The sequence below is a fragment of the Vollenhovia emeryi genome, unplaced genomic scaffold, assembly GCF_000949405.1.
Source record: "Vollenhovia emeryi isolate VEMERY1.0 unplaced genomic scaffold, V.emery_V1.0 DF939228.1, whole genome shotgun sequence".
Lineage (NCBI taxonomy): Eukaryota > Metazoa > Arthropoda > Insecta > Hymenoptera > Formicidae > Vollenhovia > Vollenhovia emeryi.
This window is the reverse complement of record NW_011967138.1, coordinates 504,337-528,036: the sequence shown is the minus strand read 5'-3', so window position 1 is coordinate 528,036 and position 23,700 is coordinate 504,337. Positions and strand designations below refer to the sequence as shown.

Sequence of the window (23,700 nt, the reverse complement as noted above, 5' to 3'; positions counted from 1 at the left end):
CTGCGGGGACTGGCGGGACATAAACATAGCAACGGTAGTGAGGTAGTGAGGAAATTTGGTTGGAGTCGATGCGATCTACCATCTTCCTCGCGAGCCGTGTAAGCGAGAGAGGCCGCTTCTTCTTCTTCTCGGCGAGAAGTTGTGTGCGAGTCTGACGAAGACGGACGGCATTTCCGCCGGTGCGTGTACATTATAAGAAATAACATTATCTCAAGAGTGTATCATTCTTTCGACATTGTATTTACTACGATTTCAAATGTCGCGCTCCAGTAGACCGCACTAATATGGCGCTTATTGTTTCCCCTTACGTCTGGTTGGACAGGCCGAGGAGAAATTGCTCCCACTCCAGTTATTCTTTCCTCTATGGTGAACACCCCCCATGTCGTTAATAGCTTGGTGGGGGACGTCGATCGAGAATATCGAGATGCGATTTTCGGTGCAACAGGTGCAGCTCGCACAGCCTCCTAGTTCACGATGGAGGTTATGGCTGTGCGTCGAATGAGGTGTAAAAAAAATATGTACATTGCTCCGTCGTGACAGAGAGACAAGAGCCAAATCCCAAGGTAACTCCGCTCCCAATCTCAACTACGGTATATCCATTCGGTATGACAATTTTTCTCTCCTTTAAAGAACAAAGCATCGAGGCACAACTAGAGACTTAGGTTATCCGGGATGCATTCGGTTTTTTTTTCTTATTCAGATTGAGCTGGCCTTTCGCGGAGATGGAGTGAAACTCGAGAAACCTATGTCTCCGTCTCGAGCGAGATGCGTCTGCCGAGGCGGCTTGAACTGCTGTCGCTCCTGATACTGTGGCGATTGATCGGCGTGTTCCTGGTGCGGACCGTTCACGTGCCGGACGAATACTGGCAGTCGCTGGAGGTGGCGCACCGCCTGGCCTTCGGGTACGGACACCTCACGTGGGAATGGACGACGATGATTCGTAGTTACGCGTATCCGTTTCTCATCTCAATTCTTTATCGGACGCTCGCCGTCCTATCCTTGGACTCTGCACTGCTGCTGACGACGCTGCCCCGTGTCCTCCAAGCCGTCCTCGTTGCCTACGCAGATTACAGATTTTACATGTGGACCAAAAGCAAGTGGATGCTCGTCTCCCTGTGCTTGAACTGGTACTGGTACTATTGCGCCACGAGAACGCTGATAAACTCGGTGGAGACCGCCTGCACCGTTATAGCGTTGTCCATGTTCCCGTGGAGAGAAGGCCACGTACAAGGCGTGAGATTCCTGTGGATCGTGGGTCTTCTCTGCATGGCCAGGCCCACCGCTGCGATTATGTGGCTGCCCTTGTGCCTATACCACATTCTCACGAGTCTGGAAAGGAGAGTATTGCTGGCCCGATACGTCTTGATATGTCTTACTTGCGCCGCTATTTCTGTATCGATAGATAGTCACTGTTACGGAACGTTTGTGATAACACCCTGGAGGTTCTTCCGCCTGAACGTGCTCGGGAACGTCGGGAGCACTTACGGCGTCGGGCACGCGTTATGGTACATCTATGCCGCTTTACCCGTGTTGCTCGGACTGCACGTCGTTCCGTTTCTACTCAGCTGTTGCCTGATAGCTAGGCGTTCCGCTCTTTTCCCTCGGGAGTCGATCATGCTGCTGACCATCGGCTGGACCTTGCTCGTCTACTCGCTACTGTCCCACAAGGAATTTCGATTCATTCTGCCCCTCTTGCCGTTGCTGATTTACACGAGCTTCGCCTGCCTCAATCGTCTGACCGTCAGAGTCACGGCGGACGTGCGTAAAGGACTCGTGGCGTTGCTGGTATGCAGCAACGTCATGACCGGACTGTTCTTCTCCACGATCCACCAACGTGGCACGCTAGCGATAATGGAGAGCCTGCGGGGCGAAATAACTGCCGCGGACCTCTCATCGACCGACACGCTGATCCTGACCCCGTGCCACAGCACGCCGTTGTACAGCCACTTGCACGTAAACACGACGATAAGATTTCTAACGTGCGAGCCCAACTTGGACAACGTCGAGGATTACGTGGACGAGGCGGATCGATTCTTCGCAAACGCGACAGCCTGGCTCGACGATAATTACGTTAAAAATAGCGAAGTTGCGTTACCGACTTACGTGATAGTATTTGATAGCGCCGCGAGCAAAATACCTGACTTTTTACGTACGTACACGTTGATTGTCAAAGTGTTTCACACGTACTTTCCAGAACGGAATTACGGGGAAAATATATTGTTGTACAAGCGCATGTAATATGTATTTTGCACGACGTACGTTAATTGCAATATGAAGATGCTGATTACCAAAGTATTTCACACGTACTTTCCAGAACGGAATTGTGGGGAAAATATATTGTACAGGCGCATGTAATATTTCTTTTGTACGATATACGTTAATTGCAACATGAAAATGTTTTTATCAAAATAGCAATCTTTGACTGGAGGCATCGTAAATCGATCTGGTCAAACGATTACTAATATAACTATTGTGTTGTATAAAAATTGAGATGCACGAGCTCAGGAGGAATTTCTGGTTATTTAGGCATTCGGTATCGAAAGAAACTTTTGTTCCTCTTGATTTTCTATTTGTTATGTAAAGTTTCCTGGTGCCGATAAATGTGCGATAAATTTTGGGGATTCGTAATTTATAATGTAAAATATAATTAGACAATTCGTTCCTTTACGTAATTCTTCGCTACGCTACATACACTTTCGTCGTTTCGACGTACACGTTGGGAAAAGGGCGTTCGCTCGAAAAGTGAATGAAAATTTCCACGTTCACGGTTTAGGCATAAGAATCAGTTTAAGTTGAATACCGGGCGGAAAACGATCTCCCTCGTTCCGCAATTCTCTTTTCCCGGATAAACAGGCCGTAATTTTCTACGATTTCTTAAATTAGCTTTCTTCAGCTTCCGCGTGACGCGCGGACGGAAAGAATGCCACGGGGAGGACGTCAATGTCGGTAATTCTCGTTATCGGTGACAAAAAGCGGCACCTCCTGCTCGTCCGGCCATCAATAACGCTTAGGCCATTATCGCGAGGCGGTCGTAAACCGAGAGGATCCTCCGCGCTAAAAGCGGGGAAGGGGATGAGCGGGAGGGAGGGAGAGGGCCGGCGAGCCCTCCGCTCGGGAATAAATGGGTACCGTTAGTAAGTAGGACTCGAGTCCCAGACTCCTCCGATGCGGGAACGATAACGATTCTAACGGTACACGCGTCGCACCGCGAGATCGCTCCGAAACGCAATTATCGCCCGAGCGCTGCGCGTTTCTCTCGAATTTAATCACAGATCTCTCGGCGGCCGCCCGAGTGGGAGAGGGACGTCAGCGTGCATCGAGAGCCTATCGCGAAAACTCTCGAGAGTTACCGTTGCCGCTACGCGTTAGGAATAGCCGAATGGAATTACCGATCTCATTATATTGAACATGGCTTGTAACGAATTCGGTCGCTCGCGCTGAGTGCGCGCTAAGGCTCGTTTACAGTCAATTCGTGTATTCAAGGATCGTCTTGAAGTACCTCTTGAAACATTTCTTCATATCCTGCCGGAAATAATTCTACAAAATTCTACAGAGACTAAAATATAACCGCCAGAATCTAAGAAATTCTACTAAATTCTAGTAAATTTAAAAAGTGTTATAAAAATCAACATGAAAATGCTGGAATTGGAACACTTTTGTTGATTTTTGTGATATTCTACGAGTAAGCAGATGCTTTAATTCTTTATAAGATTTGGTTCTTTCTCAAAATTTTGAAACTAGTAAAGTTTGTACTAATTTTTACAAAATTGTACATTTTTGTGAAATACTGCTTGCATTAATTTCTTGATTTGAGAACATTGTAATTTGTGGTACTATTTCGTAGATACTTTTACAAAAAAATTAATGTTTCAACGAGGATATAAAAATTTCTACAAATTTCTATTTCAAGTCACTTTTTGTAGTTATAGAAATGTTTTCCGCTAGGGTAGTCAGTAAAATGATCTATGAAGCAGCTGACTAGGTAGTTTTCGAACATACATTTAATAGCGAATTCGATTGCTTGCACTAGTTGACTAGTGGACGCTGACAATGCGCACTGAGGCTTGTTTATAGTCGATTTTTACCCATACAGCACAATCCTTGCAGTTACATTGCAGCTACATTACAGCAATGTTGCAATATTGTAGCAATGTTATTGCAATGTAACTGCAAGTTGTGTGCTGTACGGGTATACATATTTAACTTTGCCTTAAATACATGTTCAAAGAGTATCTAGTCAAAAACTGATCCGTATGGATGTTGTACAGATTATTTTACCGACTAAGAAATATTTCAAGAGATATTTAAGACGTTCCCTAAATTATAGGAGTTGACTGTAATCAAGGTTTCGTGTGCACACTCAGTGCGCACTAGTGCAAGCAACCGAAGTCGCTATATAAAACGATCTTAAGCAGAGAACTGACTATAAAGTCTCAATTAGTGTGCACGCAGCGCGAGCAACCGAATTCGCTATGCCGTCACCGTTAATTTATGTTACACACACCTATTAATACATTCGCTACTGAACGCCGTGTGTATCGTAGTATATGTATACTCGTGAAGAAAAAAAAGAAAGACAAATGCTACAGTGCCGCAAAAATGTCAAGGACGCTTTATTCGCGGCGCATCTGTCGACGTCGCGAGGGGATATCTCGAAATTGACAATGGTCACCTTCCCGCCAGGGTAGCCGTGAGACGAGACGCGTACTGCGAGTACGCGGCCAGGGGGGAGGGAGAAAAATGAATGGGCGAAGCCACAGGCGCGGGCGCCTACGAGTAACGGCGATCGGCGCGGAGGAGGTAAAACGGAAAGTAAGGTACCGCGTTGGAAAAGTCGCGGGGAGGAAAAACCGCGTGCGTGGTGTCGCGGGGCGGGAACGGGTTGGTGAGGGGGGGCGGGGGGGGGCAGGGAATCCGGAGATTCCTCGGGAACGCGGAGCGCGACGAGAGCGAGGTAAGGTAACTCCGCGCGCGCGTGCGTAATCGAAGGTACGGCTACACGGCAAGACCCCGGGGAAAATGTAAGGGAGGGGGGGAGGGAGGAGGGGGGCCGACTACACGGAGTCAACGTTCCGGCCGGGTCAGCGACCACGATGCTCTCGCTCGCTCGCTCTCTCCCGATCGCCTCCTCTCGCTTCCTCGTCCCCATCGCGCCGGCGAGAGCAGTTTCCTCGCGCGCCGCGCTTCCCGGGAAGAGGCCCGGCTTCCTCGGACCCGGGATCCTCGGCCTCCTCTCGCGCGAGAGAGGGTCTCTCTCTCTCCCCCCCCCTCCTCTCTCTCTCTCTCTTCCTGCGGTGAAAAGCACGTCCCCGCGGGAAGCCAGAACTCGTCCGCCGAAAGCTGATTAACGCTCGTGGCCGAGCCAATTTGTTAACGTGCGTGCGAATGTACGCGTTTTTTCTGTAACTTTCAGTCGCGCAGCGATGCCAATCGAGGGCCCGGTACACGCTTAATGGTATTATATAGATTTAACGGCTAGCCGCTTGTTCAAGACGGTGAAGGCAATGTGATCCGCTATCGCGACGCAGGGGGTAAACCGCGGGATTGTTTCGCGATTTCGGACGAACGACGCAAGGTCTAAAATCGATTGACGCGCGAGGGAGAATTAAAATATGTATATAAATACTATACGTTGAACTGTATTCTCGCTTCATTATCCAGGCATTGCGCAAGGGCCTTCGTTAAATGATGAGCAGTTCTAGCATTTTCGCAGAATTTGACAGTGACGTTAAACGATATTCCTACGAAATGTCGTTTCTACGCAACTTGAACGGGTCGCGCGTGCATCTTAACGGATTATCTGTATGCGAGTCCGCGAGGTCGCGGCGCAAGGATCAGTCCCGTGTGTGCGAGCCGCCGTTGGAAGGAATGCACGGGCGATCCGCGAGAGACCTGTCCTGTCGTTTCGAAAGTTACGTGGCCAGACGCAAGAGCCACATGTATGAGCGTTGAGCACCCGTCCGGGAGAAAGTTCCCCGCGCAGCGGGGAATCCGCTCTCCGTGTCCTCTCGCGCCGCGCGTAAGAGCCCCGGATAGTCAAATCTGTCGAAAACGGATTTTGAAAGCTATCTCTGCTACAAGTTTTGCCGATAGGACAGAAAAATGCCAACGGAATCGAATAACAGGGTATAATGATAGAAGGACTGCAGTGACTAAACGCAAACAGGATCTTCTTCTTCTTCTTGTGATAGGACGGTGTTCTATCTCCTCTATCAGTCTTTAGTGCTTTTAAGCATAGTAACGGGAAGTCCCCTATTGTGAAACAGACCTGTAACAGGAGATAGTAGGCTCCCTGGCGAAAATGAAGATCGGAACGTAAGGCAGGTGTAAGTAGAGACTGACAGAAAGGTAAACGAAACTGCTAGGAAGCGCGAATTGAAACAGCGGAACGTAAAAGAAGCGAATTAACTTCTTAAAATGCTTCTTTTACATTCCGCTGTTTCGATTTACGCTTTCTAGCAGTTTCATTTACCTCTCTGTCAGTCTCTACTTGCAACTTGCCTTACGCTCCGATCTTCATTTTCGCCGGGGCTTTCAACATCCAAGTTCAATCAAAAATCTTTTCTCACAACGTTCACACGAACAATGAATTTCCCGCTAAATACATTTCACTCCAAGAGCATGACAGAACCAACAGATGATGCCTGTTAATGTAGCAGAAACCCTGCTGTTTCATATTGGCAGCCTATCTCATGATAGGGAACTTTCTCCTATAACTGAGTGCTTTTGAGTATCTTGAGACGTCAGATACTTATGCCTTTTTCTTTTCGGTGGTTTTCCAGGTGGCCGACTGTACTGTCGGATCTTCCTAAGCTCCCACTCGACTACTCATCACTCGATCCACGTGTCTTTCCGGTTTCGGCGTCTTGACCTTATCCATCTTACCACATCCTGGACTTTACAGTTCGATATCCGTATCCAGTATCCTCGATCTTACAATTTGTTCAGTTTCTCTCTTTCGCTTCTGACTCGATCGTAAACGCTAACTTCTTGTATCAATTAATCTAGCATACGTGTTTTCAGCGGAATCTGCCCAGCGAGAAATGATGTCGATTTGACATCGCTTCGACGAATCGTTTCTCACTGGGTGCCGTTCTGTCACTATTTAACTGCCGCATATCGCATTTAAATGTTTACGAAATTGCGGACCTGCCAACAAACCGCTGCCTGAGATTACACCGGCAGATTTTGCCAGCAAAACGCGAGTTTAATGTGGACACAGGTGATCCCGGATTTGTTGCAACGCCTGAACAAAATCTATTGTCACACTACAGTTTGCTCACTGGAAGGATCTTAAAGTGGATCGACCTCGTCGTCCCTTTAACGCTCCATCTCTCTCCTCGTGCGGATCATGGAAAGGCCGAGAGAGGGAGAGAGAGAGAGAGACAATTGAATGACGGTTACAGTTAATCGGCATCGGAACGGTCGAACGAGAAGGAGAGAGAGAGAGAGAGAAACGACCGTTAGATTTTCGTGGTTTTTTAGGCGGACGGAATTGATATTCGCCTTTTCAGCTCCGATAGACGGTGGAACCGTTACAACCGAGAGAACTTCGGGATCGCGGATTCTTGATAAGAAAAAAAAAATGCAATTTGAATCCCGAATCGACCGATTTGTAACTTCGAAAATCCGGATCCTGAAATGTCATCGAGAGTCGCTGGATTTCTGGACGCGCAGTAGCTTTTTCTCTCCCAATATATTCACGCGCGCCCGCTTTTTTATTTAACATTTACGCGTTGCACGCTTAAAAACTGCGGCGATAAATAAAATCGCATAAAAGATATCGCGTACTTATCGCTGAGCGCGTTAATAATGAAACGAAGGCTCGAATAAGTGCGAGCGTCAATTATATATACGTCGTCTTCCTGGAAAGTTAATTGTATTTCATTAATTTCCCCCCCCCCCCCCCAATGTACAAGCGAAGCGCCGAGGGGCTTTCGGAAGCTGCGGAGGACCTGAAAACAGGAATGTCTCCGTCGAATCGCTCGTTAGTTCCGCTGGTTCCCGTTTCGGTATTGACGGCCGGTGGAATCTCGTTCTGCCACGCGAATCGAGCTGTTACGTGGAGGAAACGGCGCGAATGATATAAATCGAGAACGGCCGATGACCAAAAGGAGACCAGCCGGCGGCCATGGAAACGGCTGATAAATTTTCAACGGCGATATAGTACATCACAATAACAATAAAAATAAACGCGCGGCAACGTGTTCATATCGATAATATATTCATATCGGTGACGAGTATCGCTGGGACAGAGTCCGAGAGCGTAAACCGGATCTCGATACTGGAATCCAGGCAGACTTTGCTCGCTGGGACTCGAACGCCGCCTTAATTATCTCTCAGGGACGTATTATCCGGGATTAAGACGCGACTGCGCCTGCAGCGGTTCCCTGAATCGAAGCCTTGGCTTTCCCGATTTGCCGCGGTCCTGCCTACGACAATGTCGGACGACTAGCATCCGACGAGATCGACGGAAAGCGGCACGATCGTTCTCGGGACAATTGTCCGCGAAAAACTTGTGGATCCCCGGCGGCTTTTTTTGTGCCCCGAAGTACCGTTCGAATTAAGTGCGTATTCCGGTCGAATAATAACGCGAGAGGCATCTTTCTCTTTCCCTTCTCTGCGCGGCTTTTTCACACGGTAGAAAAGCTGCGCGAACGTCGTTAACGTTATCGGTAGTTGTCGGTGACCGTGTACGGAATAGAGTCCCCGGGCCCTTAGGTGTAGAAATGACAAGAGGGAACTCTTGGTCGATGACGATTCGAAGGGACAGCACGCGTCGGACGCGGCTCGAATCGATCCCCAACATCGGTCGTTTCCAGATCTGACGCTGAGCGTGAATTTCGCTCGCGATCTCCCCGACGAGAACTCGGGCAAGACGCGTACCTGTCGTGGCAGCGAGACGCGAGCTATGAAGAAAAACATATCCGCGAAGCAGCGCGCGCGCGCCCGACGCCCGGCGTCGACTCTTTCTTCCCTTAGCGGCCGCTTAGACGCCGCCGGCGCCAGGCCAATCGCGGCCAGCGGGCAACAGGTGGCCGGCCAATCGTGGCCAGCGGGCAACAGGTGATCGGCCAATCCCGCGCCGCTGACGCGACACGCATCGCTCTCTCTCGTCTAGGAACCGAGACGCTTCGCTCCTCCAGATATTCCTATGAAATTCACCGACTCCCTCTCTCTCTCTCTCTCCTCTCTTTATTTATCTCCCCCTCTCGTTTCTCGGAGAGCGAAGGAACGTCTTTTTCCTAACGATAGATCGAACGAGAGAGAGAGAGAGAGAGAGGCAACGAGAAACGGAAAGACATCGCGTTGACGTTGTCGCGTCTCTCTCTCTCTCTCTCTCTCTCTCTCTCTTCCGCTCATAATGCCAGCGCGCGCAAATGTCGCGTGCTACCTCCGCGTGTTTACGTCTAGATCCGCGCACGCGAATCCAGATAAGGGACGAGCGAGCGCCGAGCACCGGTCTCGCGGTCGTCGCGCAATTCGGTGTATCCATCTCGGTTGCGATCGTCTCGAAACCTGATCGCGCGCGCGCACGGATCAGCGTTCGCCGCGCTGGGACGGGGCGCGATATTTTATGCGAGCGCGCTTAAATATGCATGAATACACGCAATCTGACTGGGTCATCGTCGGGCTGTTGCATGTCGATACGCATAAAAAGTGCAAATTTATTGCAGCCGTCGTGACAGTCTCGGCACTGCGCCCGCAGATTGAGAAAGGGCAGGAAATGGCGCGCGTGTGCCGCGACGTTGTGACTCGGCGGAATCGGACGTTGCGGTATTTCCGACGAAGCCGCCTCGTCTCTCTCTCTCTCTCGTCGCTCGGGGACGACAGCGATCGTTATCGCGCGCGGAGAGGGTCAACGATCAATCGCGGGCGAGCGGGGGAGATCGATCCGGCGGGCGCCGAAAGGAAACGGGGAAAAAAGGACAAAGCTCGGCGACGAAAACATGGGAACGAGTTTGACGTCGGCGCGGCTGCGATTGCCCGCGCCGCTTTCCTCGCCGCGGCCATTTTCCGTACTTTCTCTCATAATTGCCGGCGATGCTTAATAGCAATCGCTTCCTCGCGATTTCTTCCGAGCGCGCGCGCGGCTCGCAACCGCGAAGGAAAGCGGGCGGAGGACTCGCGAGATTTTCGCCGTTGCGGCGCGCGAGCCCCGTGAGAAATGATTCGTCGAAACGATGTCCGATCGACATCGTTTTGATATTGATACATGACGAGTCGTTTCTCGCTGGGCGATCGCGACACGCGCCACCGCGAATATTCTAGCGAATTCGACAGCTTACACCGTGGTATAACTGAGGGTGCGTTCCGTTTCACGCATGATGCATTATTTATCTTTGTTATTCACCAAATGTTAAAGAAGAACAAATAATGCGTTAAGCCCGTATCAGACTACGATTTGAGATTGGGATTGGGTTGAAATTTGACCAATCACAGCAAAGTTTACTAATCTCAAGTTCAGTAACTTTCACTCTAATTGGCCCAATTTCAATCTAATCCCAATCTCAATTCGTAGTCCGATACGGGCTTAAAGCCCGTGTCACACTACGCATTGCAGATCGCGAATCGGATTGAGATTGAGGGTCGCGGATCGCATTTCAGCCAATCAGACGAGACAGCCTCGTATCCGATTGGTTGAATTGCGCTCCGCGATCCGCAATTTCAATCCGATCCGTGATCCACAATACACGTAGTGTGACACGGGCTTTATGCACATGATGCGTGAAACGGAACTCACCCTGGTAGGTCCACTCTCTACCGACTCCTTTGATCTTTGCGGTCCCGATCACGCGGTTATTCCGCCACACACTCGGACCGAATCCAGCGACGTATGTGTGTACACGTATTCGTCGAAGCCGCACTACCGCACATGCAACTTTTCTCTCATTGGTCTGCCCAGAGCAATGTCGGGCGCGCAAAAGGGATCGACGTAAAACGAGACAAATGACGGAGTGGACCCACTAGTTATACTATGGCTTGCACTAGTGCGCACTGAAGCCTATCACACAATGCTAGGCAACAGGAACAGGGAATACAATTTCTGATGCGTTGGACTGGTTGAAAGAAAATTTCCGACGAATCCAACGCGTCAAAAATTCTATTCCCTATTCCTATTGCCTGTTGTCTGACATTGTGTGATAGACTTGAGGCTCGTTCAGAATCTACTCTTATATCTATGGTTGCTATTCCGTATTTCTATTCCTTATTCCTATTGCCTGTGCTTTCCTATTGTGTGATGGGTTTTAGCGAGTGCTCAGTGCGCACTAGTGCAAGCTGCCGAATTCGCTATTAGTCATTTGAAATTAAGGTCGGGGGTCGGATCTCTTTCCTTGTCCGGGACACCCCCTTCATTACGCAGCCGGAAGTCGCATAAATTCGACGACTTGGCCGCATAGCCGCAGGGTTCTTTACGAAATGACACCAAGTGCCGATGAAATGTGAGATAGCCGGCGCTCACGACGCTCGGTCGCATGTTTTATCGTATCGGAATATTTTATCATATCGAACGAGGAAAGGGCAGGGAGAAAGACGAGACCCGCGCGAGCCGGCCGATTATCGACGCGACACGGAAATGCTGTAGTACCTTGGTCCGAGAAAATACATTTCGAGCTCCGGCGAATTCTGGAAGAAAGTCCTTTTCTTCTCGGGATCTCGAAACGTTTGAGTCTCTCGCGACGCGCGTGGCTCTCGTCCAGCAAACGTCTCTATTGACATTAAAAGTTACCTTTTTGCTTCAAGAACAATTAAAAAGTTGCCAAGTGCGCGCGTCAGTATGAAAAAAAAGCTATCAAACATCGAAGAAATCTGTTGCCTTCGTCAAGATTGTGCATTGCAAATGGCGTTCGTTCCCTAGTAGCACAGTGCATTGAACAAACATTGGTTAAACATTGACCCAATATTTGGCTGTATTGGGCCAACGTTTAGTCAATGCACTGTGCTACTAGGGTTGCCGCAAAAAGAATGTCCGGGTGAATGACAAGTGATTGTTCGGGCGTGGTGTGATTTTCAAACTGTCGAAAACGTTTTTCAAAAGAGAGCGTTGAAATGACAAATTGACGTCTTGCCACCCCTGCATCGGTGCCGAGCGTGCGTGGAACTTCCTTTACGAACCTCGGTCGGCAGCAAGCCCGCGGGGTGTCCAAGACTGTAGACATGTAGATATAGGTGAATTATGTGCTCAAGTTTGAGAGATAAAGATAACGAAAATGAAAGAGGAAACAGTGATGAATCAGGCGCTTTCCTTATCTAAATTGTACAACTGCTGAGGAGAAGGAAAGTGGAAGAGAGTTAGTCATCTGGCTTGCTCTTAGGAAGAGATGCGTATCCTTCCTCTCTCTCTCTCTCTCTCTCTCTCGCTTTTTCCTACCCAAGTGTGTGACAGACAGAGAAAGAGAGAGAGAATGAGTCTGACCGCACGCATCTCTCTCCTTCGACGCAACATCAACCGTTGCACACGAAAACGTACGGTCTATCTACATAAGTACAAGTCTACGTCCAGGACGATACAGCGATACGTTCCTGCGGTCACCAGGAACAACCGTGTGCGTGTGTGTGCGCGCGCGCGCGCACTCGCGCCATTATCCCGCGCGCGCCCTTTTCGCCGGTACACCGGTCACGTTTCGCGTCGCACGGAATTCCGGAGTATCGAAGCGACGAGGATTCTTGGGCATCGCGGGTGGACGTCGAGCGGTGAGAAACGGCGCGTTCCGTTCCACGTGCACGCCGCACGGATCCTCCATGAGCGTAACGCCGCACGGCGGGGCGAGGCGAAGAGGAGAGGCGACACGTTCAGGACGCGGCCAGTGGCCCAGAGAGAGAGAGACAGAGAGATGGAGCGAGCGGGGTGACACTCGGCGAGTCGGCGAGCGCCGGCGAGCGGAGCGTCTGCGCACCTGGCGCGGACCGCTTCGAGCTTTTTGCGCCTTTCCCTCCGTCGCGCCGATTTTCCTCCGCAGCCTCGATCCCCGCCGACGAGGGGGGCCCCCGCGCCGAGCGACGGAAATCCGCGAGCGAGGGACCGCCGCGCTTTCCCACCCTCCCCGCCGCGCCCCTCGCGTTTTCGCGCGTCCTCGCTTCCTCTTTCCCGGCGTGTATCCGCGCGCGAGGTAGCCTCCATTTCTTCCCTTCGCCATCTCTCTCCTTTGCGCGGTTCCCCCTTGCCACCCCGCCTCAGTCTCTCTCTCTCTCTCTCCCTCGCGCTGATCCCCTCCTTCTTCGTGCGAACAAGAGGAGCGAGCGGGCAGGTTACTCGACGCTCCCCCTCTCTTTCCTGCCCCCTCTCCGCGCACGTTCTTCAGGTGGTCTCGATTCCAAATACAGTCACGCTTTTTCGAGCGACACCTATACCGCGGTATTTCGGAAGTTCGCGCCGGAAGGAGTAAATAACCCAACGAACGGTGCTCGCCGCAGGTTAACATGGCGGCGACGCGAGTAGCCCCGTCTCTCTCGCTCGCCGATCTACGGTAAATCCGACGATCCGCCGAAATCGCGGCTCGTGTCTCGACCCCGAATCGACTCCGCGCCGCTTCGGCGCAAATTCCGTCCGGTGTTGTCGCGGCACGTTTTCGCGACCCGTTTCCCGTACGCCGGCGGACTATTCCAGAATATTTCCTCGGCGCCGCGTGCGCGCGACGGACGTTCTCTTCTCTCTCTCTCTCTCTTTTTTTATCTCCGTTCAGTTCCCGTGCACCAAGCTCGAGCACCTATCTAACCCGTCATTAAGCGCAGATCGAAATTCCGCGCGATATTTGTTCGTTTCGTTACTTGCCGCGCGACGGGAAAAGAGAACCGTTCGACGGCGCGCAACAAGTGCCTCTTCTCTCTCTCTCTCTCGCCCGAGCGCTCGATATCTTCACGCACACCGGCACGTAACCTCGTCATTAACGCCGATTGAAATTCCGCGTGATATTAATTCGTTTTTGCCGTATGCCCGACAAGAACACCTTCCGCACGGCGCGCAATAAGCATTTCCTTCTCTCTCTCTCTTTCTCTCTCTCTTCCCTCCCCTCTCTGCGCGCGGTAAGACGCCGAGCGAGCCAGGGGCTCCGGCCAACGAGAGAGAGGGGCCGCGTCGACGCGCAGTCGCCAGGTGAGGCAACGACGACGACGTGTTCGCCTCGTTACGCTCGGCCGGGGGGACGCACGGTCAGTGCTGCGAAGAACCTTGCGACTTTCGACGGCGCTCCGTCCGACCGAGGGAACACGGAGCGAGCGAGCGAGCGAGAGAGAGAGACGGACGAGAGCACCCGCCGTCGGGATCGATCCTGCGCGAGTGCACGGACAGCGGACCGGGGCAACTTTTTTTTTTACTCCTCTCTTTTTCGGGTCGCTCCAGGTGCGCCGCCCGTCGACGCTGTATCGGATTCATAACCTCAAATCGCCGTGCGTCCGTTCGTCCCGCGCGAGGAAGAGAAAGAGAGCGCGAGAGAGAAAGAGAATGTCGTGCGTGGCGGATAATTAGTGAGCGATTAGTGATAGGGACGTCCCCGGCGTCGCGGGACGTCGCGCGAGTGCTTGAAGAGGGCAGCGCGGCAGCGGCAGCGGCGAGAGAAGGGGCGGGAGGGAAGGGAGGAATCGGGAGCGGAGAGCGTTTCGGAGCTGCCAGGTGCGCGGCTCCCGCGGGCGACGATGACGGGTGCGAGGACCGGCGGTGCGGCGGCAGGAGGAGGAGGAGGAGGGGAGGCAGGTGGCGGTTCGCAGAGTGTCCTGGTGACGCTGTACATGACGACCGCCGGCCTCCAGGGGAACGCGCTCGGCTCCGACGAGGAGGAGATCACGCTGCTCGTCTACGTGCTCATCGACGAGCTGCAGAATAAGGTAAGGCGACGGAGCGGAGGAAGCGGGCGGGTGAAAGGGAGAAGGAGAGATCGCGCGAGGCGGAAGTGGTTCGCCACGGACGAGTTGAGCTCGCGGAGATGAATCTCGGGGGCCCGTGGGACCGTCCTCGGGCTACGTAGATTCTATTGTCGATTTCGCTCGATTTAGAATCACCCTGCTTACCCCTTTCCCTGTTCCCGAGAGTTGCGAGGAGAGTCCTCGGTTATCAGGTGGGTTTCTAACACGAGACGGCGGGTTTTTCCATCGAATTCAGTCGCAAATCTTTTCTCGCGACGACCATACGGTCAAGAAGAGGGGCGAGGGTTCCAGAAACGATGAGGGATCGATGAGGGGAGGCCGAGATGTGAGCCAATAATCGCGGAGCGGTTTAAAACGTGGATCATATAGTCTTTTGCTGAAACGTTTCGACCCACGTCCGGGTCTTCAGTGATCTAATACAGCAACTGATAAAGGGAGTATTGCGGTGAGCGTGAAACGGAAATCACGGAATCATGGGTTGTACGATTTAACAATGAATTTTCCACCAAGCAGATTTGACAGTAGGTTTCTAGATGCAAACGGCACACTGTAGATCGGGCTTTGGAAAAAAGGTGAGGAACGAGTTGAACCAAGATTAAAGTTACAATTTACATTGCTGAAAGTAGAAGTGGATCTAATGCCCGGTTCCGCCAACGTCGCTTAACTTTAAGCCTAGTTCAATTCGTTCCTCGTCCGTTAGAAAGAGGCGAACGTGAATTAAACTAAGATTAAGGCCTAAATCGCCGAAGGGTGATCTCGGTCGAGCCCCTGTTAGCTTGATCGACCGACCTGTCGAGCGACGCCGCGTATTTTGTTAACGTGAACGGAATCGCGTACGTTTGTTCGTCGGGCAGTTTCGATCAGGGACCACGAGATTGTATTGGAAACCTCGCCGCGAGCGGTTCCGCCGGTTGATCGACCGGTGGATCGAGCGAATCCGTGCCGATTGTCCGCGTCCGCGCGAATTCCCGCCGGGGATTCGTGCGAAGCGGCGGCTCTCGTCGCACCGAAGGGCGCGTTCGTTTCAAACGTGCTTCCTCGCGTTTTCCGGAAACAGGAAACTCGGAACCGCGCGGTTCCAAAATGGGAGGCCAGCGTTCACATTTAGGCCCGATTTCAGCGACGTCGTTTGAACTCATTCCGAATTCGATTGCCTGCACTGGTGCGCACTGAGTGCACGCAAAGTGTTTATAGTCAATTTTTATATTCGGCTTTGTCTTAAATACACGTTCAAAAAGTATTTAGCCAAAAAATGATCCGTATGGATGCGACACAGATCATTTTACTGGCAAAGAAATATTTCAAGAGACATTTAAGACGATTCTTAAATGTAAGAATTGACTGTAAACGAGCCTTAGTGTGCACTCAGTGCGCACTGGTGCAAGCAACCGAATTCGCTATTAGCTTAATTCATTCTTCGTCTCCTTCTGACTGTCCCCTAGAAAGAGCTAAAGAATGAATTAAGCTGAGATTCAAGTTAGCGACGTTGGCGAAAGGCGGACCTTACCAATGCAGATCGATTTCAATCTCGGTTTAACGTACTTTTGATCTCTTGCCAATTGTCAGGACTACGTCCTAGGATCTTCTTCTCCGAGGAAAATTTTACTCGACGGCCATTCCGAATCCTTTTCGAGGGTTTCCGATTCATCTCTCGAGTAAAACTTTTCTCAGCAACCTAGGAAACGATGAAGAGTAAGTTGAACCGGGACTAAAGTTAGTCGCACATCGGTGGAAACGGACGTTCATCGCGCGCTGCGCCTCTCCGACGAGAAACTCGGTTGAAACTAGTCTCGGAGCGAGACAGCGTCAACAGCGAATCCCGAGAGTCAATATTTGTGATGTCGCACTTGTAACTTCGGAAACGATGAAAAGTATGTTGAACCGGGACCAAAGTTAGTCGCACATCGGTAAAAACGGACGTTCAGCGCGCGTTCATCGCGCGCTGCGTCTCTCCGCCGAGAAACTCGGTTGAAACTAATCTCAGCTCGAGACAGCGTCAACAGGCGAGTCCCAAGAGTCAATATTCGTGACGTCGCACTTGCAACCGCGATTCGAGCGAGAGACTCTGGTGAGAGACTCTTGCCCTCGGGGCGCCGGAATTTCGCCTTTTCTCGACTCGACCAAGACGGAGGCGAATGGAAAGCGCCATTAAGGCGAACGGAGACCATGACGCGTGTTTATATAACTTATTTATAAAGAACTAGTTTTTGTTACGCAGCGTTTGTAAAAGATACACGTGGCTGGCGAGGGGGACCTTACGAAAAATATCTCTGTCTGATCTTTTTCGCAAGGTCGTATCTCCTATTTTTTTCATAATTTCCGGTTTTTCTGCTTAAACATTCATTCTGATCCAGAATGAATGTTTGAGCAGGAAATTACGAAAATGTCGAGATACGACCATGCGAGAGACTGGTATTACACTTGTCGCGCGACAAATTTTTTAAGCGCGTTGACTAGCTGTAGGATAGTAAAATTTTCGAGTATCTAGAAATTTTCTATTTAGCAGTCAATCAACACGTTTGCAAAATTTGTCGTACGACAAATGTCATATTAGCCAAAGAGATCGGTCGATATGCTCCTTGGCACGTCCGGGGACAATCGAGGTGGTTGATACCCGAATGTTCGGACATCCGAGAGACGTGGCAGCAGATTCTTTTCGTAAAATACATCCTGTCGCGAGCTACACAGAAAAAAAGGAATGTTCTTCTTTTGAAAATAGGTTTAGTTTCAACATGAAAATCTTGAAACGAGATTATATTGCGTTTAAAACAAGAAAGACTTACTTGAATGAAGCAATTTAATATAATTTAAGCAAGGAAAATATATGCTTATTGTTTAAGTATAATTCTCTTGAATGGATAGGTAACACTATTGGATGGAAGCTAATACATATTTTAAAATCGAAGGTTATAATGATTAAAATAATTTTATTGTCAAAAGAATTCTACGTATTTTTGAAGCGGCAATTACAGTATTTAAATAAGGCTGTAATATGGTTGAAACGTAAGATTGAATGCTTTTAAGAAGATTATAGATTGTCGCGTATATATACAAAACGACGAACGCGTTAATTTGAGTACATAAGAGTTGATCTGACTTTTTTTCTGTGTACGTGTCTTCGGCTGGAAGTAGAACGCTGTCCTGCCAAGAACAGTCTCGACTCCAAAAATGAAAATTTCTCAAGACGATGAAATTCAGCATTTAGTTCAGATCGCATCAACATGTTAAGGTCCTATTATTTATTCAATTTGAGGGAGAATACCTTAATCTGTGCATTTTTGCATCAAAATAGGTATTTTCCTTTTTCCGATACTCATAGTCAGATCTTGTATTCAAGTCCATCTTTAGATACTCCGTAGCCAATAACACATTCCATACAGTATCTTTAGATAAATTTTCAAGATCTCGAGTGTAAAGTCTGACTATGAATATCGGCCTAAATTTTGTTACCAGTTTAAAAACATTTAGGAGTGTAACTTAAAGGCCGGTATTCATAATCGACTCTTATTTCAAAATCATCTCAAGCGTTGTCTTAAGAAGCAACATACGGCTCTGTGATTGGCTAAAAACACATTAAAGTATACTCAAGACGAGCTTAAATATAAGAACAAACTATGAATACCGGCCTAAGACTTTTTTTATTTAGAAAAACTCTAAAAAATGATCCCAGAAACTGTAACATGGACACGTGGATTCGACTTTTATTTTCTCTTAAGTTAAGACTTTTCCTCATTAGGGCAGAACGCTTCTCCGGAGATAAAGATTGTCCCTTTTAAATAAGTTATGTAAACACGCGTCGTGATTCCCCCTAGCAATGCATATCTCGTAGGGAGACCTTCGTCAACAGCCGAGATCCATTCAGCAGTTTGGTTTTTCATGCGTCTACGCTGACCGCGACCATAACGACTACTCAATCGCCGACAGGACTCGCGCAACGTATCGCTTTTGAACCTAGGTTTAGTTATACAAATGTCCGCTCTCCGTAAAGAGGATCGTGATCTGAAAATAAAGAGCGGAGCTAGTCGCGCTCGTACGCGCGAGACACCCGCCTAATTCAGACTGCCGGTCTAAAGGTCCACGATGCCCGGAACCTGGCCCAAGTTCTAGTTTCGAGAATAGTGCAGCCAATCGGCTTGCAGCTATTCCATAAAAGCTGCAAGTTTATTGGCTACACATTTCGCGGAACGAGAACTTGGACCAAGTTCCAGCATCGCGGACGCGGGCCTTAGAAGTCTCAAGTTCGCCCCAAACGGCCGCACATGGTGCGACACGGAATCGTTTTCTCCGCGGAATCATAATAGATGCTAAAAATACCGCGACGACACGTGGCTTTTTGTAACACCGGGTCGCCCAACCCACAAATCCAGTTCTCCGATAACGGAGATACTCTGGAGTCCTTCCAGCGTTAGATAAACTAGATAAATTATGGCCAGTATCAAAACGGTTGAATGTCGCCTCTGTTTCGCGTTAATGTTTGTTGCGCAGAAGAAATCGGCGAATCGCGTTGAGAAATCATCGTGGAAAACGCGAACGGTTGATCGTAAAAGCGCTGGGCTTTTATATCGCGGAGAGATCGAGGCGCTCTCGCTCGATGAGCTCGCGTCGATTAAGTAGCGTGATTAGCAAGTTCTTTTTTTTTCTAACCGTTGTACTACGCCCCGGTCTCGACAAGCGAGATGTAAACAAAAAAGCCGCGATCTCGGCGTTCGTTGCGATAATCGGCGTATCGCATCTGCCAGGCGGGAGGGGGGCACTCAACAGGTGTTTTTCATCGAAAAGTGTAATTAAGACGGACCAAGAGAGGCCACGCACTTTGCGGACGTTGCGCGGTAGACCTTTAGACGCGCGCGAATCACGAGAACTCGATCTCTATCGCGCTGCTCTTACCTTAATAGAAAATTCAGTTTTTGCGCAATTTTATATATCTCGCCCGATAGCAATCCTCTGCGATCGTTCGCTTAACATGTTATACAATACGATCGATACCGTTAAATGCGAGCGTAAGTGAATTTTGTTCGTGACGGAAACGGGAAAATAAAAGTAAATTTTTCTTACTCGCGCTCGGACAAGTGAGCTGCAGTGGCGGTTTTAGCAACATTGGCGCCCTGGGCAAGATTATCGTGGCGCCCATTCAAATTCAAGGGCTCGAAATTCTTGCGAAAGAAAAGACAGGGCGATAATATCGAACGACGAATCCCATTTTGTTTTTATATTTCAGGGAATCTCTCTCACTGTCAAACTAGGTGAAACCAGGCAGCGGCGCCCCTACAGATTTGGCGCCCTGGGCGATCGCCCAACCGCGCCCCGCCCTAACGCCGGTACTGTTCGTGAGACTACTTTAATTTCATAAACAACTTAGACAAGTCCTTAGAGATTGCGAGCAGAAGAGATGTAGAAATCTAGGAGATCAAAGTTAAGTTATGGCCGTCGAGGCGTGGGTTTTTGAGCAGCGCGCGGTTTTAAAAAATATTTGACATCGCCAAGTGCACGAGATGCGATCAGGGTTGGCTGGAAAAGTCCAGGGGGTGGAGAAAATCGTGATAAATTCCAGTTTTTACCGTCCCGGACCTTATCCTTTAGAATAAATTGGCAAAAATTATAAAATTGACTAATATTTAAATTAAAATATATTTATAGAAATATCAGTCATTTTTATAGTCTTCGTGAAAAAAAAAAGTTTGTTTTAAATGCTAAACGAGAACTTCGGAGATTCTAAATTCTACACTAAGTTTTAGTTTATGCGGTGAACAATTATTTTTTGCGGTGCTCGCTACATTTTTTCTACTTATCTTATCGTTTTTAATAGAGAAGACCAGTTTTTGCCGTTTTTCTTTCCGGAATACGCCGGTTTTTACCACTGACATGGACTTCGTTTTTTAAAAACGTGGAATTTTGCCTACCCTGGATGTGACTCGATAAATTTTCCAAGTTCTAAGCGTTTAGAATGGGTTTCTTTTCGAAAGTCACTTGTCACTCGGTCGACTCGGAAGGTTTGTCCCTGACTTTCTCGTGTTCCCCGTGTCATTAATTTTTGTCCGCGAATTCTCGACGATATTTGTTGCGTTTTGGTCATCGCTTTCAATCATTCGTGCAGGTTGATTTATTTCCCTTAGAATTTAATGTCACCGAAACGCGCCGAAAGCGCGCCGCGACGTAGCCTTCGGTAAATCTCAGCGTCAAATATATTTTGACACACTGACATATATTGTATGAGAAATATCGCACGTCATTTTTTATGATAAATTCGTCGCATTTTTCTACCGGTGATTTATCGGACTTGCGTATTCCGTCCTTCGAAAAGTGACGTAGAAATACGCGTATGAGAAACATTTAGAATAAATGAATATTAATATTTCGGTCATACCATTAAAGGAATATTTATACCTCGGGAAATGGCTACGATAACCAAGCGTACCTTTCTGCGGCTGTTTTAAATGCTGCATGTCTTGATAACTAAATTGTCAAGATAATGTTAGCAACTGATTAACTTTTTATCAAAGCAAGTGCATTCGCAATTAGATAACAAAGGCTGCTTGTCACATTATTGTAATCGCCACAATTTTTTATTCTACCAATCGGTTATTTAAAGCAGAAAGTCAGATATTCCGATATCTGTACTGATTTCGCTACTCCTTTAGTTCGATTCTCGCCCGTCAAAAGGTTTGTCTTTTGCGCCCACACAAAATTCAATGCGATTCAATACGTTCCTTTTTTTCTCTCGATTTATTTTGAAAGGACATTCAGAAGTGCGATATATCGCGTCAATATATTTCGCCTTGACGACCGTTTCGTCGCGGAAGAACCTGTGAAAGCGCGCGGTTAAATAACTCTTTTTTTTTTCTTTTCATATTCCCCTCACAAATCACACCGAACTCTGCCGATCGGGCGAAGCCGAGGCGAGAAGTAATCTCGATTAAATCGGTAACGAAATCAAACTGGAGTCGGCACGAGGAGAAAGCTCGCGGCGAGGATCTCCGCGATGATCTGCGGAGATTATCGTGCCTCGATTTCGAAAATTAGGAATTCGTTTTCGTTCTGCGAAACGCCACGCGTGCATTCACCGTCCGCGTCGGGCGGTTCCGCGCGATTCTTCGCCGCTGTTCGGAGAGCTCGAGGCGCGGGATGCGACGGTACATCGCGCTGCATTTAACTACCTCGCGATGTACCGTACGACGGACGCGTCCTCGCGCGCCATCCCGGATTGCGCGAATCCCGCGGCGTGCGACGCCGACGGAGATTCCGCGCGCGGTGTTACGCAAAACCCGCGACTTCGCACTCCCGTGCGCGCGGAAGCCGGTCTCTCGTTCCTTTGCTCTCTCTTTCTCTCTCTCTCTCTCCCCGGGCGCGGGAGACGCTTGCGCGGTCACGCCGGTGCGTGTCGTCGGCTGCCATTGTTTCTCGAATTATCCGGCGGAGGCGGAGCATCGCGCCCTCGAAAGGTCGTCCATTACCTCCAGCCTTGTGCCATGCCGGCGCGATCACCCGGTTGTGCTCCTGGCGCCGTTCGCACGCTCTTTCTTCTTTTTTTTCTTTCCTTTTCATTCCCTCCCCCCTTTCTTCGCCACCGGTTCCGAGTCGCGCTCGCTCCCCTCGCGCCCCGATTGATCCTTCGATCCTGATTTCGTTTAAACGGCACCGTCCCAACGACTGCCGACTTGAATCTCTCTCTCTCTCTCTCTCTTTCCCTCTCCCTCTCTCTCTCATTTTAATTTTACACCGGCCGCCTCGGATCGAGCGAGCCCGGTAGTTCGATTCGTCTCGGATTCGATTTTCGCTCGCTCGCGCCTACGTGAAACTTACTGTACTTGGAAAGTGCAGACGCGCGCTTGCGATCGCTTCGGCTCGGTCTTGCGCAAGGGTGGTTGCGATACTCTTCCCTTTCGCGCGATTGAGACATTTTCTACGTTCCGCGCAATTTCACCCCGCCGTCCGCGACGTAATCCGACGACGCTGCAGAGAGAACGTTGGAAGCGAAACGAGAAGTCGCGAGTCTAACACGGTGCCTGGACAAAGGGTTCCACTCGTCTAATCTGATCTAAGCGATTCACCCCGATTCTAATAGACCTGCAATAGGATACGAGTTTTTATTTACTATTAGAGAAGCTGCCGTTTTCGGCCAGGCTGGGTCTTTGCAGTTAAATACTTCTGCGTGAATTTTGTACAGTTTTTCCGAGGGGTAAACCGCTGACCAATGTCCACTAATGCCCAGCAGGCATTGCCTTACCTTATTTTATCGTTGTAATGCCCCAGCAAGGTTAATGCCCAAACTAATGCCCCGAAAAATGCCGAGTAATGCTGCAAATCTGTACACCACAATGCCCTAAGCGGTTTACCCCTCGACTTTTCCCAACTCGCACCCTCAGAAAGGATTTCTGTTACCGAGACAAAAAATATTCTTGACGCATTTATACTTCTCACAACCTCATTTAGTATAAAAATAAGACAATAGCAAAATAAAATCAATCATTCCTATTCTTCTCTACCGAATTAAAAAAGATTGACTTACTATATTGAGACAAGAGTAACTTATACAGAGTGAGTCTTTCCATATCCGACAAAATTTTTGAGAAGATAGAACGGATCGAGATGAACGGAAAAGTCCTGTACCATTTTGCAATTTTCGTAATAGTTAACGAGTAATTAATTATTAAAAATCGTTGTCTTAGGCCGGCCTACCGCCCAATTCGAGCGCGTGGCGAGATGTGCGCATAGCAATATCGATCGCCGGGCGATCACATCTTGCCACGCGCTCGAATTGGGCGCCTATAGGCCGGCCTAAGACAACGATTTTTAATAATTAATTACTCGTTAACTATTACGAAAATTGCAAAATGGTAC

General features: G+C 49.2%; 2 protein-coding genes across 3 annotated transcripts in view; both read left to right on the top strand.

Annotated features, from left to right (window-relative positions):
• The first annotated feature begins 262 nt into the window (after positions 1 to 262).
• Positions 263 to 2,667, top strand: LOC105560535 (GPI mannosyltransferase 3). 2 transcript variants are annotated; one of them, XM_012009721.1, is made up of 2 exons: positions 263 to 563; positions 701 to 2,667. In XM_012009721.1, the coding sequence occupies exon 2, from the start codon at positions 766 to 768 to the stop codon at positions 2,236 to 2,238; it is 1,473 nt and encodes a 490-aa protein (XP_011865111.1). In that variant the 5' UTR covers positions 263 to 563; positions 701 to 765; the 3' UTR covers positions 2,239 to 2,667. The 2 variants fall into 2 exon arrangements, with proteins under 2 accessions (XP_011865111.1, XP_011865110.1); XM_012009720.1 differs by having other exon boundaries at positions 264 to 603.
• Positions 2,668 to 14,707: 12,040 nt separating this feature from the next.
• LOC105560534 (RNA-binding protein fusilli) overlaps positions 14,708 to 23,700 on the top strand; it is a 44,948-nt gene continuing 35,955 nt past the window's right edge. Inside the window, exon 1 of the mRNA XM_012009719.1 lies at positions 14,708 to 14,823. Within this exon, the coding sequence (XP_011865109.1) occupies positions 14,728 to 14,823 (96 nt within the window). The 5' untranslated portion in view covers positions 14,708 to 14,727. The remainder of the gene's footprint in view (positions 14,824 to 23,700) is intronic.